The sequence below is a fragment of the Aphelocoma coerulescens genome, chromosome 8 (genome assembly GCF_041296385.1).
Source record: "Aphelocoma coerulescens isolate FSJ_1873_10779 chromosome 8, UR_Acoe_1.0, whole genome shotgun sequence".
In the NCBI taxonomy this organism is placed as follows: Eukaryota; Metazoa; Chordata; class Aves; order Passeriformes; family Corvidae; genus Aphelocoma; species Aphelocoma coerulescens.
The window spans coordinates 10,879,905-10,893,248 of NC_091022.1; the positions used below are offsets into that span (position 1 = coordinate 10,879,905).

At 39.7% G+C, this 13,344-nt stretch overlaps 1 protein-coding gene across 1 annotated transcript; it reads right to left on the reverse strand.

The window, feature by feature from the left end:
* Window positions 1–648: 648 nt before the first annotated feature.
* ATP6V1G3 (ATPase H+ transporting V1 subunit G3) lies at window positions 649–11,887 on the reverse strand. Its single transcript, XM_069023345.1, has 3 exons — window positions 11,737–11,887; window positions 4,275–4,375; window positions 649–1,083 (listed from the first exon to the last, which is right to left on the reverse strand). Exons 1-3 carry the CDS (start codon window positions 11,816–11,818, stop codon window positions 910–912), a joined length of 357 nt encoding a protein of 118 aa, XP_068879446.1. The 5' UTR covers window positions 11,819–11,887; the 3' UTR covers window positions 649–909.
* Between the last annotated feature and the right edge of the window lie 1,457 nt (window positions 11,888–13,344).

The window sequence follows — 13,344 nt, forward strand, 5'->3', positions numbered from 1 at the left end:
ATTGTATTTTCCTAACTTCAGTAGAATTTATTCCAAGGGAAATCTGTGCTATTGCAGAGGAAAATATTACCTAAGGTTGCTTAGAGAAGTGAGCTGTAGCTGATGTGATTTCTGGTGAACAACCTGTGGATTCAGGTACCATTTAGCATAACTGGTGTAGAGTTTGAGCCCCTGGATTCCTGAGCTTTCAGGGTAACTGTACAGATAATAATGGAAGTGCCATTCTGTCCTTTGCACCATAGCAATTTTGTTAATAATGACTATGCCTGTTCTCATTCTTCAGACTTAACAAAGCTATATAAATTTTGTGGTGTAGTTATATATTAGGACAATACTTTGAGTATGGCTTTTAAGCATAATCTTGTACAAGTTAACTATATTTTGCTTTAAATTACCATAGAAAAATTGAAAATGTTTCAACTTATATTTTTGACCATAATCTACAGGGTCCCTGTGTGGTTCATAACCTGACCATTCCATGTGTCACAGGGAAAGCAGAAATGTTATATTCTAAGTTTTTGTGATATTCTATTACATGTAACTTGAAGTACAGTAAAGATTGGGATAAACAGACTTTATGCAACGTAACATCCAAGTACAGAACATTTTATAAGACAAAAGGAACAAAGACTCCCACTGAAAACCTGCTGGTGTCAAAGAATCATTTATTCTGCTGTTGTTGATTTGCCCCTGTCTAAATGACAGGGGCTTAGCTACAGGAAACAATATTCCAACAAACGCTTGTGATATCCTGGATAATTCCTGTCACATCAAAAGCCTGTGTGGCATGGTGTGCTTTTGGCTTTCGTGCTCTTTTCTTCTCACACATATAGAAACAATACATGAGGAAGTATTTATGCCTATGAAGAAAGAAGGGTACTTTTTACGAACACAGCACATCATTGAATCTTAAACCACAGGTCTGAAGTTTGGGTGAATTTCAGGGCTGATGTCACATATTGTGCTCAAGAGCTTTTTCATCATGCTCTCCATGTTCCTGTGGTAGCTGCTTGTGAGGTTTCGGATGGCTTCCGTTGTTTGCTCTTCTATTTTGGCAGAGAAGTTACCTTGGGAGCCCATTACCTGAAAAAGCAGAAGACCTCTGAGCAAAATGAGAGGCTATATATGACCATGTTTATTGTACTTTTCTTCATCATGTAGCACAAGCTAACACAAACACACCACAGAGCTTCCGAACAGTAAGGGTATGATCTGGGTTGAGCTGTGTGCATAAAAACAGGATTAAAGGCAACTCTCATGTGCTCATTAGCAATGGGAATCTCCCCATGCAATGAAAGTTTCCCAGCTCGCTGAGGGAAAAATGTTGTGTGTGTTTTGTCTTTTATATGGCTCATTTTAATTTGTTTTCTATTTTAATGACTAGTCAGCTAAGTTCTATCACCGTGTGCTTCATTTGGCCTCACTGAGAATGCCTGTGAGTGCAGCTAAGGACCAAACATGGAAAAACCTTCCTGAAAATGCATAATTACAGTTTCAGAGTACTTGAAATGTCTTCAGCAGTTAGTGATGTATAACCCTCAACAGGCCTCAGACAAGGTCTTTTAATGTTACATTTTCTTATCTGGCAAAATACCAGACAGCTTCTGGCACAGTTAATATCAGGACATTCGCTTAGAATTTAATTGACTCTAGACTCACTGAACATTTTAGCAAGGTTATGTTATAAACAGATGCACACGTTCCAAATCTGTGACTTTGCTCCCTCCTCCCTCACTGCCCCAACATCCCTTGAATTCTTCCCTTATGGAAAAGTCCTTCAGATACCAGCAGAGAAATTGGTTTCTAGCTAAAGAATTCCATGTGGAGAGAAGAAGACATTTCTGCATGCTGGCAGAATAAGAAAGGAATAAGTAACATATTGTTCTTGTTCCTGCCATGGTTCTCTGGGGTGGACTAGCAGGTGGAGCTAACCTGTGATATATTAGTGGGGTACCTACAGCATGACCAGAAACAGGGGAGGGGTCATTAACTCTATTTTCCATCTGGTTTCAGCCCAACTTAGTCCTTAAAAGAAGGAAAAGTATCTTTTGCACAAGCCACCTTCCCTGTTCCATTTATCAGTACCTGTCAATGTAGTGAGGCATTTGTCCATAATCCACATGTAAAACACTTTTCAATTTGGAAGAAATGTCGGTTGTAGACATAATAATAAGTATTGGGAAAAGATTATAGTTTTCCATAATAGATATTTTTAGCTGACACTTTATTTTATCTTTTAGACAAGTTGCAAGGGTCACGTGTGGGAAAGGTTGTACAGCTTAGATGGAATTTATGGAGCTGATTTTTTCCACTGGGGAAAAGAACTTTCTAGAGATCCCAGATGGTTGCATGTTATCCAGCTACCAAATACTTTTGAAATGTCTCAAGAAAAGTATTATAATTTTAAGAAGAGCCTCCACAGACCTGCTCTCTCAGCTCATGCTAATATTGTAACGTGAGATAGTAAATTCTTACTCTTCTATGTGTTTTTCCCTCTTTTTCTGTTTCTGAATTTGAAGACCTTTTTCTTGCAGAATGCAGGCAATGCTCTGCTTAGTTTATGATTTCTGCTGACCTTGAAGGTCTGTCCCTTATTTTGCCCATACAGGTTTTGCTAAAATATTACATTGGCTCAGAAGCCACAAAATTCAGAACTAGGCTGCACATCTCCAGAGTTAGGTGACCTCAGACCACGAGTGAAAACCCCATGAACTTTAGCAAAATTTGTTTGAGATCCAGACTAAAAATTTTGCATGTTTTGAAAAAATATTCTGCATATTATCATTCTGACCTCTATCGTTATTTTTCTGTTGCTGTTGTTAATTCTGGATGGATATGAAGCATCTCATAGTATGAGAAAATTTGCTCCAGTTTGGATACAAGCAACACAAAGTAAGAAGAAGAATGGCATAAAAGGAGACTGTGGCAAAGAATTAAAAACACCTGTGTCCAAATACCTGGGAAAGTAAACTGATCCAGGTGTCAGAGTTCCCTCTGCACCGGCTTTGCTGGAGCTCCTGACCACCTACCAGACACAGGTTAATAATGATGCCATTTGTCTGGGTAAATAAATGTTTGACATAATGGGGTCAGGGAACGTGGAGGAGGACTGCAATGATCTTGTACAACGCACTGTCATTCAAGGAGCAATCTGTGCTCTGTCCTGCTCAGGTGAAATGTTCAGTCGACAAACAGTGGCCTTTCCTGCAGCTTTAATTTTGCTTTTGATGAAAAAATTGAGTTCACAACAAAGCAACATCTTTACTTTTCTGCTATTAAGACCTAGAACAAGAAGTCTGTCTTGACTGAAAAGATGAACAAATTTTAGAGGTGTTTTTACTTTATTTTGGTGTCAGTAAACATCTGAAATTGTACATTTGAGACTGTTCTACCTGGCCTGCCTGTGTGACAGTGTGTCTGGGGGCTGGCAGGGTATGATAGAGACTTTGTGTGTACAGATGTTCTTAAGGGTTGTGATCCCTGCTGGAAAATGTTTTATAGGAAGTGTGACTGAAATGACAGGTTTGTAAAACAGATTTTATTTGACCTCTTAGGCTTTTTTTTCTTTTTGTGGCTGTTTTGCACAAGTACTTTCCTCGCTTTTGCACGATACAAGCTGGGGGAAAAAACAAGACCAAAAATGTAAGAGAAAGGTCACCAGGTAAAAAGGGAATGGTTTGTGAACTTTGATGGAAATGCTAGGGAAAAATGCAAGATGCCATAAATGTATAAAACAGCTTTATTCAGATATGAAAATATCTGTCAGATCACTTTTACTATAGAAACATAGTGAAAAACGCCAATGTTGTGGTGATTTCAGTTGATAAAGGATGCAGTCTTGTATGTAATGAAAAGAGATGGCTGAAGTAGAACAGAAATGGAAAGAAACGTTTTAAACCTTTGCTTTTACTGACACATCCACTTTACTGAATCTTCCAGTTTCAGGACAGGAACTAGGTCTGTCTGTGGTTATAGAAAGAGGACCCAAAAGTACTTTTCCTTAAAGGACATATGTCTTCAAAGCATAAGTATGAACCAAACATGCAATCTGGACAATTTTAGTGGTGAAAGTCCACAATTTGTTCTACAAATGCATTCAAAGCCTGTGAAAAAGTCCAAATGAAGCATATACACACTTTAGATGGAATCCCTGTGTTTAATCAGTATGACCACACTGGTTTGCAGGAGTCTCCATGTAATACTGTTGGAAGCAATTTGGTTTACCATTGAGCAGATTGGTACAAGAAAAGAACATAGGCAGGTTTCTAACTTACACTTGTTTCCTTGTTTCTAAATTCCTTCTCCCTCTGTAGTCTGTAGTGGTCTATCTCGGCTGTGGCCTCTTCCTTGGCCTGCTTCAGCCTTTTACCCTTTCCTAGAGGGGGAAGAAAGAGGCACTTATTTCATACCATCACTGTATCCCCAAAGATGAATCTCTCTAAATAGGAGGTGTTTAGCTGGCAGAGTAGAACACTGACTTTGCTGAAAGTCTTGTCCATCAGATTTATTTGCACAAGAATGGTCAGAAAAGACAAAGTGATTTAATTAGAATACTTTTTGACTGCTAGCCAGTCATGCAAGTACCCATCTTCTGAGACCAACTTCCTGTGCAGAAGCACAAAACAACTGAAGAGCTTCTTGGTTTGCTGAGAACAGAAGTTTTTTTGCAACTACATGTCTTCTCGCAACACAAATGCTTTTTTTTTCTAATCACAGATTGGTGTTTAAATAAATATCTATCTTTTCTTCATCAGCAATAGTAGCAGCCAGATAACAGATTTTAGTTGTCATGGATGAGAAAAGACGTTATTCTGTAAGATTTCCTGTATTGATTGGTTGCCAGAATCCCTTCATCCCACACCAACTGGATTCTGCTTAGAGCTGGCAGATTTCCAAAATACTGCTAGATATGTCTTAACCACTACCAAACTGAGTTGCAACTTTCAGGCTTTGTCCTTCTCTTCCCCCACCCTTTTCCACTAACCTTTGTTAAATGCAGAGGTGAGTGATTAAGAGGAGGGGGTCAATGGAATTCTCTGCCAGTGCCGAGAAACTATGAAAGGGATTCAATTTTTTTTTTTTTTTTTTTTTTTTTTTCATTTAAAACTAGAAGGTGGTCTGTAAGGTGACATTTTAGGGTGAAGTGGAAACCAGAGTCTTCCTCCTCACCAGGCTTGTTTACATACCTAATTTTGTTTGCTGTGAATAGTTACTTTGTTTTAGGTAAAACACCATGGGCTTGTCAAATCAAGAGCATGTAAGTAGTTTCAGGACTGGGCATAAGGTACTTTCTGGATCTAGTAGGGTTGTCATCTAAAGAGTAAGAGTAAATGGTTTGATGGAAATGTGATGTTTAAGGTTTTACATGAAGGAGCTGGTGAGCATGTCATAAAACGTCCATGGGCTTCTCTGTCGTTTATAAAGTCGGTAAAGTTGCATGGATCTCCTCAGGATTCTGCTACACTACCTTGTGAGGAAAAAGTAATTTTCTAACTGTAAACCTCTTGTATGGAATTTGATATGTTATACTTGAGACACCTGGACTGGTGCTGATTTTTGGGGTCTCTTTCTGCTGCACAGCTAGAATTTTAGGAGGGGGGGAATAAGCTTGCTCCCTTTCTTAACAGGAGCAATATCTTCAGTGGCTGAAAAACTGCTTAGTTGCTTAAATTAGGATATCACAAGAATAAGAGAGTGGCGGCCTAGGCAGCTGAATGAGCCATCTTGATCTCATGTGGCACATTGATTTATTTACTTACTGTAACAACCTATTTAACATCACTGAGCAATAAGAACCTTTGTATTTTTTTTTTTTTTAGGCTTTCAATTCAAGCACACTAGACAAAAGATACCTTTTCTGCTTTCCTGAAATCCTAGGGAACATTCTCTGCCTAGGGTAGGAAGACGAACATAAATATTTCTGATTTGTTTTCTCCAAGCTCTTACACTGGATTGGTTACACCAGAGCTGGGCTTCTGAAGCCTTATCAGGTGTATCATATAACAACTTGCTTCCACGGAGCATGGCACAATGAGGAAGCTGAAGCTTGGGAGGAAGACTGTTTGTTCTAATACATCTGAGATTCAGCAAAAGCCTCGCAAAATACCTGATTCAGCAGGAAATGACTTCACCAGTTGATGGCTCCTTCCAAAATAATTATCTGCAGATGGGTGAGTAGAAGCAGAGAGATGCATGAAATGTGGATTACCTTTTAAGTCTTGATTCCTAGACTGTTGGCTTTTGTGGGTGTGCTTATTGTGGAACCTCGGGGGTGGCACTGTATACAGGCTTTTTACAGGAAGGAGGAGTCTGCTGGGGAACTAGATAGCTTTATTGACCCCCAGTCTATCAGTGCAGGCCTCTCTTATGTGGTAAATTATATTTCTCAGAGTCCTTCTGCCACTGAGCCACTGTGCTTATGCATAAAGGGGAGAGAGGCTGTTTAAAACCTAGTGGGTACTTTTCCAGTTTGTATTTCTTTGATAAAGGCTGATTTCTCCCAGCTTCTACTACTCCCTGTATGAAGTATTGGGACCAGGATGAGTGAACTGACAGATCTGTGTAAGAGCCTGACGTAAGTCTGGACAACAAAATTTGGAACCAGGTTTAGGTCTGTATTTTGAAGTTTCCCTTATTCTCCTTTCCAAATTTGGAGCTGATCAGCCTTTTGTAGAGTTTCCACTCCGTAGGAGTGGAGCCGGGGGGTGATTCTCTGGAGCTGGCAGTCGGGGGGAGTGACTACGATGAAGCTTTGCCAATTTCACCAGCTGAGGAACTGTATCTCTATAGCAAATTAAATTATTTCAAAATCAGTGGGATTTTAATTTCAAATTCCATCTGGGGGGCCATCTGTAGTAAATATGTTGCATATTTGGCCACCAGATAGATAAATATATCCATTTAAAATGCACAAAATGGAAAGAGATTAACAGTAAAACAACAGTCCCCTTGCTTCTGACAATGTAGATGGTGAACCGAGGAGTACATCTATACATACGTGTCAGCTCTTGACAGTGCTCTGGAGTAAGCACAATACATAGGGTATCACTGTAGTGTGGCAGCCATTTCATTTTTCCATGATGCCTTAAGAATTGGTACAGCAGGAACCTGCTGCTTCCTATTTAATTAAGTGGAAAAGCTGTGAGTAAATTACTGCTAGTTCAACAACATTGTGGACAGAATCGGCAACTGCCAACATATGCGATGGTGCATATGCTGCACCTGATTAAGTTAAGCAGAAACTAGAGCTTAACCTGCTGTTCCACTAGAGACAAACCAAAATTAATTAATCAGTCTGTTGTTAACCACTTGTCTGCTACCATAGTTGTGCAGTACAGGACTGCCTTTTCAAAGCCTTACTGATCTGCTGGGTTGGGCTCTCTGCAGAGCACAGCCAGGCTGAAATCAACCCTTACACACTAAAGGGTGGCAGACACTGAAATTCAGCCAAAATCATGCAAAAAGAGGGCAAGAACTACAGGAGGACGGGCAAACCAGCCTGGCCCAATGACATTTCCTCCAGGATCATAGAGGTGAGGTGCAGAAAGTCCCAAGTTTGAAGAGATTTTTGCCGCAAAGGTCATGCTCTGGAGGCCAGGTTTGCTGCTGGCCCTCTGTCCCTCTTTCCAGACTTGAATATGGGCAGCAGCAAAGCAGCTGTGCTATGCATGATTTCCTTGTCCACAGTCTATAAAAAAATTCTTAGGCATTGTGTTAAACTGGCCCAGTCTTAAAAAACTTGCTCTGACTAGCCAGTCCTGTATGGGATTTTCTTGCCCAACATGGGAAGGTGTTGTTAGCATGGAGAAGGGCTATATTCTTCTTTCTAGGTATTTCTGTGATGTTAATGAAACATCTTGTTCTGTTTAGATCCACAAGAACTGGTGTCTTTTAGGTTGTTCAAGTTTTTTAGATCTTGGAAGGACAGTAGGAGGCAAAAATGTTGCATTCTAATTTGTTCAAACACTAAGTTATCTTTCTTTCCAAAACTGAAATGCTAAAATTGGGGTTGGTTTTCAAACATATCATCTAGGCTGAATTTCTGCATAGAAATCGAGTCATTTGAAGAAGTTGCCAAAAATTAATCATGTTTTCTTAAAATAGAACAGTTGTCTTTGCTAAATTGCCTGGAAAATGGGATTTGGGGATGTGCATTCTGAGAAAACTATTTTGTACTTTTAATAAAATAGAATAGAGGCAGCTAAGCATTATGTATAGCTTTCTCAGTAGATAAAATATGTCTTGGATATTATCCAAGAGAGTGCCATGGAAATAATTCTGTTTACAATATCTTATTTTGATTAACATTTTGTTTTAATATGATTTCCTATTATCTTTCATCTGAGTTTTCTTTTTATTAGGCATGAGAAATTCAAGGCACGACATAAAAATCTATAGGAGAGCAAGTTTTGCTAAGCCCAGTGTTCACGACACATTTGTTCCCCTTGTTTTACCCAAAAGGATTTTCAGGAATTGATGTCTTGGCACTGATAATGCTCAGTTATTTCCAGGATCCAAATTGTGCTTAAAGTAAAAATGATAGATAAAGCAGCACCATGCTCAAAAGGCCAAAGGATTGCAGACTGGTTTGGCTTGTGTTTAATAAACTTAATAATTTCAGCCTTGCACATGTGCATTTACTAATTAATTAAGCTATTAATAATTTTTCAGGTATAAATGATATCAGCGAATGACATCATGCCAGGATAAAGGGTATTGAGCAAGAAGTACGAAAAAGCCTGTACAGAGGCGCTTTAGCACTATATTTTTGCTTTGTGTGTATCAATTTAATTTTATTTGCTCATTTTTTTCAGTTATTTAAAGTGGTTTTTGCATTATGAACTGCACATAAGTCAGCAAAACCTAGGCCCATTACCTGTTTATATACAATATTATGTGTGTTCACACTACATTTTGATTGGTTATGGGAGTATCAACTGTAAACACCGAAGGCTTTGCATCAGGGTAGTTCTGCTAGTCACATTTCCTTGCAAATGCCTTTTCTGGGTGTGTCTGGTGAGCAGCCTGCCAGCTGATGTCCCAGTCTTAGCGCAGCAGCCAGACTCATGGGCACAGTGGTGCTGTGCAGTTCCTGTTTGCGGTGACAGAGGAGGTCAGAGGGCTGGGGCAGCAGTGGCACGGCTGGAAGGGTTCAGTGCTCTCCCTGGCAGCCCAGACCTGCAGAGTACAGGCCCTGAGCAGCAGCTGCTGATCCAGACTGGTACTGGGTGGATCTGGGGTGGGGTAGCACGTCCTCCATTGTTTCACCCAGCCGTGTGTGCACAGGTCAACCAGTTGCACTGCATAGATCTGTTGCATTTCATACATTTCCTTTTGGCTTAGATTTTATGCTCAGAGACAAACTCTCCAGCCCTTTGTTTTGATTTAACTGCAGAATCAATGTGGGGAAGAGACTGCTGAAGTAATCCCAATTTAGCATAGCCAGATTTGCCTCTCAAAGAATCCCTTTTGTCCTTGTCCCACAGTATTTAAGTTATGCTGGCATAGTTAGTTATCTAAGGTGGTGTAGTGACATTGCTATAAAAAATACTGAAATTAGGGACAACGTGGAAATTTTAAATTTTATTTTGTAGCTTCACTGCAAACTTCTTGCAATGTTGAATATGTAATGGTTGTCTAGATATAATTATTCTGGTAGATTACCTATAGTGCTTGGTTTAGCACAAAATCCAGGGTGGATTTATTTATTTGTTTGCCCTTGATATGCTATACCTAGGAATAAAATCTTTCGGAAATTCTTGAGGTTTTTCATGGGATCACACTGAACTGCTGAGGCTGGAAGGAGCCTATGGGATACACTCCCTGATGGGAGCAATGGCAGCTTGATTGAGGCCATATCCAGTGGGTTTTGAACATCTGAGGATGGAGATTCCCCAGCCTCAGGGCAGCCTGTTCCTCCCTCACAGTCATTGAGTTGTTTTCTTATGTTTAAATTTGTGAATTGATATTTTAATTTTCCTTAATAATTTTTATAAATGCAAGAAAATTCTGGCCTTAAAAGTAGTAGAAAAGAAAGCCATAGTGATGACTTATTTTCACTGTAAATAATTTTACTGATAGCAAAATTCTTAATAGCTGTTTTTCTGTAGCTGGTTAATAACTCCTACCAATGTGCTAGTGTTGAGGTAAGCCTTGGTAGGGGTTTAATTCAAGTTTCTGACTCAGAGGGGTCTGAAGATACTTTGTCTGTTTGAAACCTTGTGCTTATCACAAGCACTCCAAGTGAGGATGAGGTGCTGACAAGGGAGTGTGTCTTTTGCAGAGTAGAGTAAATGCATCCATAACTGTGTCTGGATTCTGCAAGACATTCAGCTTTGGTCATCACTTTTATGCTATAATGATTCTTTTCATTTTTGGAGTTCCTTAATTTATGAAGCTTCCTTTTAACTGCCTGTTAAAGGAAAAGCTAAAGTGACTCTTCTGGTTTTAAAAACAAACCCAAATGAAATTAAGGCAACAAAAAACCCCTCTAAACCCAAAAGTAAAGGGTAATTCACTTCAAGATATCACAGTTAAGAACCTGATTCTGCAGTCTGTGTTCAGGCCAAACTCCCTCTCCCTCCACTGGGGCTATGCCTTTCTGGATCATGTGCTCTCTGGCTTGGAGGAGCAGTGTGTTTCCTCTGCCCTGCCTGAGAAGGGAAAACCATCTCTCCCAGAGCTCCTGGTTAGGCCATATAAGAGGTCAAAAAAGAGGTCACTACTTTAACTATCCATTGCTTTCAAGTTTCTGCCTGAGAGAGTTCTGTTTTATGGAGGTGGGGGGATTTGTTTTAATCTCTCTTGTGTCTGCAAGGCACAGGCAGTGGCTGGGTGCTTAGGGAGGGGACTTGCCTTTCTACTTATTTTTGTGTGCTGCTGTACAAATTGATAAAAATTAATGAGCACACACAATGCTGATTCATGTGTAGAAGGGATATGGAAACTACACAAATTACTCTGTTTAGCTTCCATTCCTCCCTGGAAAACTAAATATATTCCTTTAATCACACTCGCGCCACGTGACATCATTGTCATGCATTTTCTTCGCATTCTGCAGCACAGCGTTATTTCCTGCTGCTGGTTTCTAAAGCAAGATCACTCCAGAAAACAGTACTAATGTTTCAGTGCTAGTGCAGGTCAGTGACTCACGTGGTTGTTACCTGCACTCAGGAGAATAATTACTTGTACCATGTAATAAAACTTCTGTGAATGATCTATTACAGTACTGAGAGTGCTCAAGATTTTACCTGATTTTGATCACAGTCCTTTAGTTTTCATATACATTCTTGAAGCCCAGCTTCAACTAGGAGACAAGTTACTGAATTTTGCAAGTAAAGAGGAACACTGAAAAATTTTAGCAAGACCTCTAAAGAAAAATAGAGTCTGGAGTCTGGTCCTTCAGAGCTGGCAGCCAAAGGCACACAGGATTTTAGTTTAAATAGCAAGGCAGTAATGACATTATTGGCATTGAGATAAAGGAAGAACAAATGCAGCTGACAGGATGAATATAACAAAGAAAATCTTTTTTAATGTAGTAAGGCACATGTACATGTACACACAAGCACATGGGATTCTAAGCAAACTCTGAACGTTCTCGTTTGAGTAAATGCCTGGCTGCAGCCAAGGCACAGCACTAGTGCATGTATACAGATGAAGTAATCTTTTTCTGTGAGCTACTGTAATTCTGAAGGGCTTGCACTTGAGAAGTACAGTAAAACCAGGCCAGCTACTTACTTTTTTTGGCTTCCTCCAGTTTGTCCTTGGCACGTTTTTCTGCCTGCAAAAGCTGCTGGATTCCCTGAGACTGGCTGGTCATGCTGATTGCTGGGGCTGGTGAACTTCTGTGGAGACTGGAGCTCAGAGGGAGTTTTATACAGCTGCCAGGCTCTTCCTTGTGTTTTTTGTTCTGTGTGTTATTGCAACAAGCTTCCAGATTGTACCAACCCAGCCAGCTGTGCCTGGATTGCTGCTGGGAGCACAGATCTGGGAGTGCAGTCGGAAAAACACAGCAGTGAAGCTGAAAGGAATGTTCTCCTCTCTTCAGGGTCACAGAGAACTTGAAGTGTCTGATTAACACACTGGGGGGAAAAAAAGAACTCTTCAAATGGCTTGTAGTTTAATGGGGAATTTTTTCTTTTTTAGAATCTTATTTCTGATGCAGAATACAGTTAATCTTGTCTAGGATCTGAGGGGAAAAGAATATTTTCTTGGCATTTCCTTTTCATAACAGTTCCCCTCAAAGTGAAGAATCAGGCTCAGTCAACAATTGATTTTGGTTGAACACCAAGAACTGCTTGTAGGCTTCTGTTTAATGTTACTTCTTAACACTACTCATTGAGGTTTTCACTTTAAAAAAATCTTCAATAGGAATTAATTCATTGGGGACTAAAGATTAAAAAAGCATGTGGTGAGTATTCTCTGCCTTGTAATGTGCCATGATGGAAGTGAGTGGACATGAGATGGAGTGAGAAGCTGGGGGCTTAGCTCTAAGATCCAGACTCTTGGAAGGTATAAATGGTGGGCTAGGTTTTACTTTCAAATCATAACACACACAGCAGTCAAATGAATGCCTGAGCATGGCTGCAAATGCACATCCCATTCCCTACAGAAGGAAGAGTTTTGTGAGCTACTGCATGAATAAGCAGCATGTTCATATTCTGAATCTTCATAAAAAAACCCAACAAATCCCACTTGTTACAGATACTTCAGCCATTGCACAGGAGAGGGACATGCCAAGTTGCATGATTAAAATAGATTTATTTTTGTAAAACATTACCTATTAGCATGAGTAAAGAATATTAGAAGTTCTTGACAGAGCTCTGCCAGGACTGGAGACCACCTTCTGATATAAATGTTTTTTTCCTGCTGCAGTTTAATATAATTATTTATATATTTATACAAGTAGATATGATTTCTGCATAGATTATAATTAAAATACGTTTATATAAAAATTATTTAGTGCTCTCTGTTAATGGTTCTTATTGTAGGGCCCTTTCTTTTCTGAGGCTTCACAGGGCAGCTGTGTCTTGCAACTTTCTTGCTGTGCTAGGCTTTTACCTGAACCTGATGAGGAAATATGTGCAATTGGTATGAAGTCTCTTTTCCCCTCCCAAATAGTTGTAGGTTTGAGAGAAAATGGAAGGAGAAGCCTCTTGCCCTATTGCTGTCTTCAGTAGTGCTCTGAATGTCGGTACACTGAGACTTGGAAAAGGACTTTGTTTTGTTTTCTATTCTGTGATATTGCAAAGTCAAATTTCACTCAAGCTCTGCCTTTCTTACACTGTATTAATCACTGAGTTTATTTCTTCATCCATAAACTGTGTGAGATGCTTGCTTGTCTCC

Coding starts and splice junctions, on each gene's coding strand:
- ATP6V1G3 (XM_069023345.1), bottom strand. CDS start 11,818: ATGACCAGCCAGTCTCAGGGAATCCAGCAGCTTTTGCAGGCAGAAAAA. Junction 4,376..11,736: donor ACTGGAGGAAGCCAAAAAAA/GTAAGTAGCTGG, acceptor TTCCCCCTCTAG/GAAAGGGTAAAAGGCTGAAG. Junction 1,084..4,274: donor TTAGAAACAAGGAAACAAGT/GTAAGTTAGAAA, acceptor CTGCTTTTTCAG/GTAATGGGCTCCCAAGGTAA.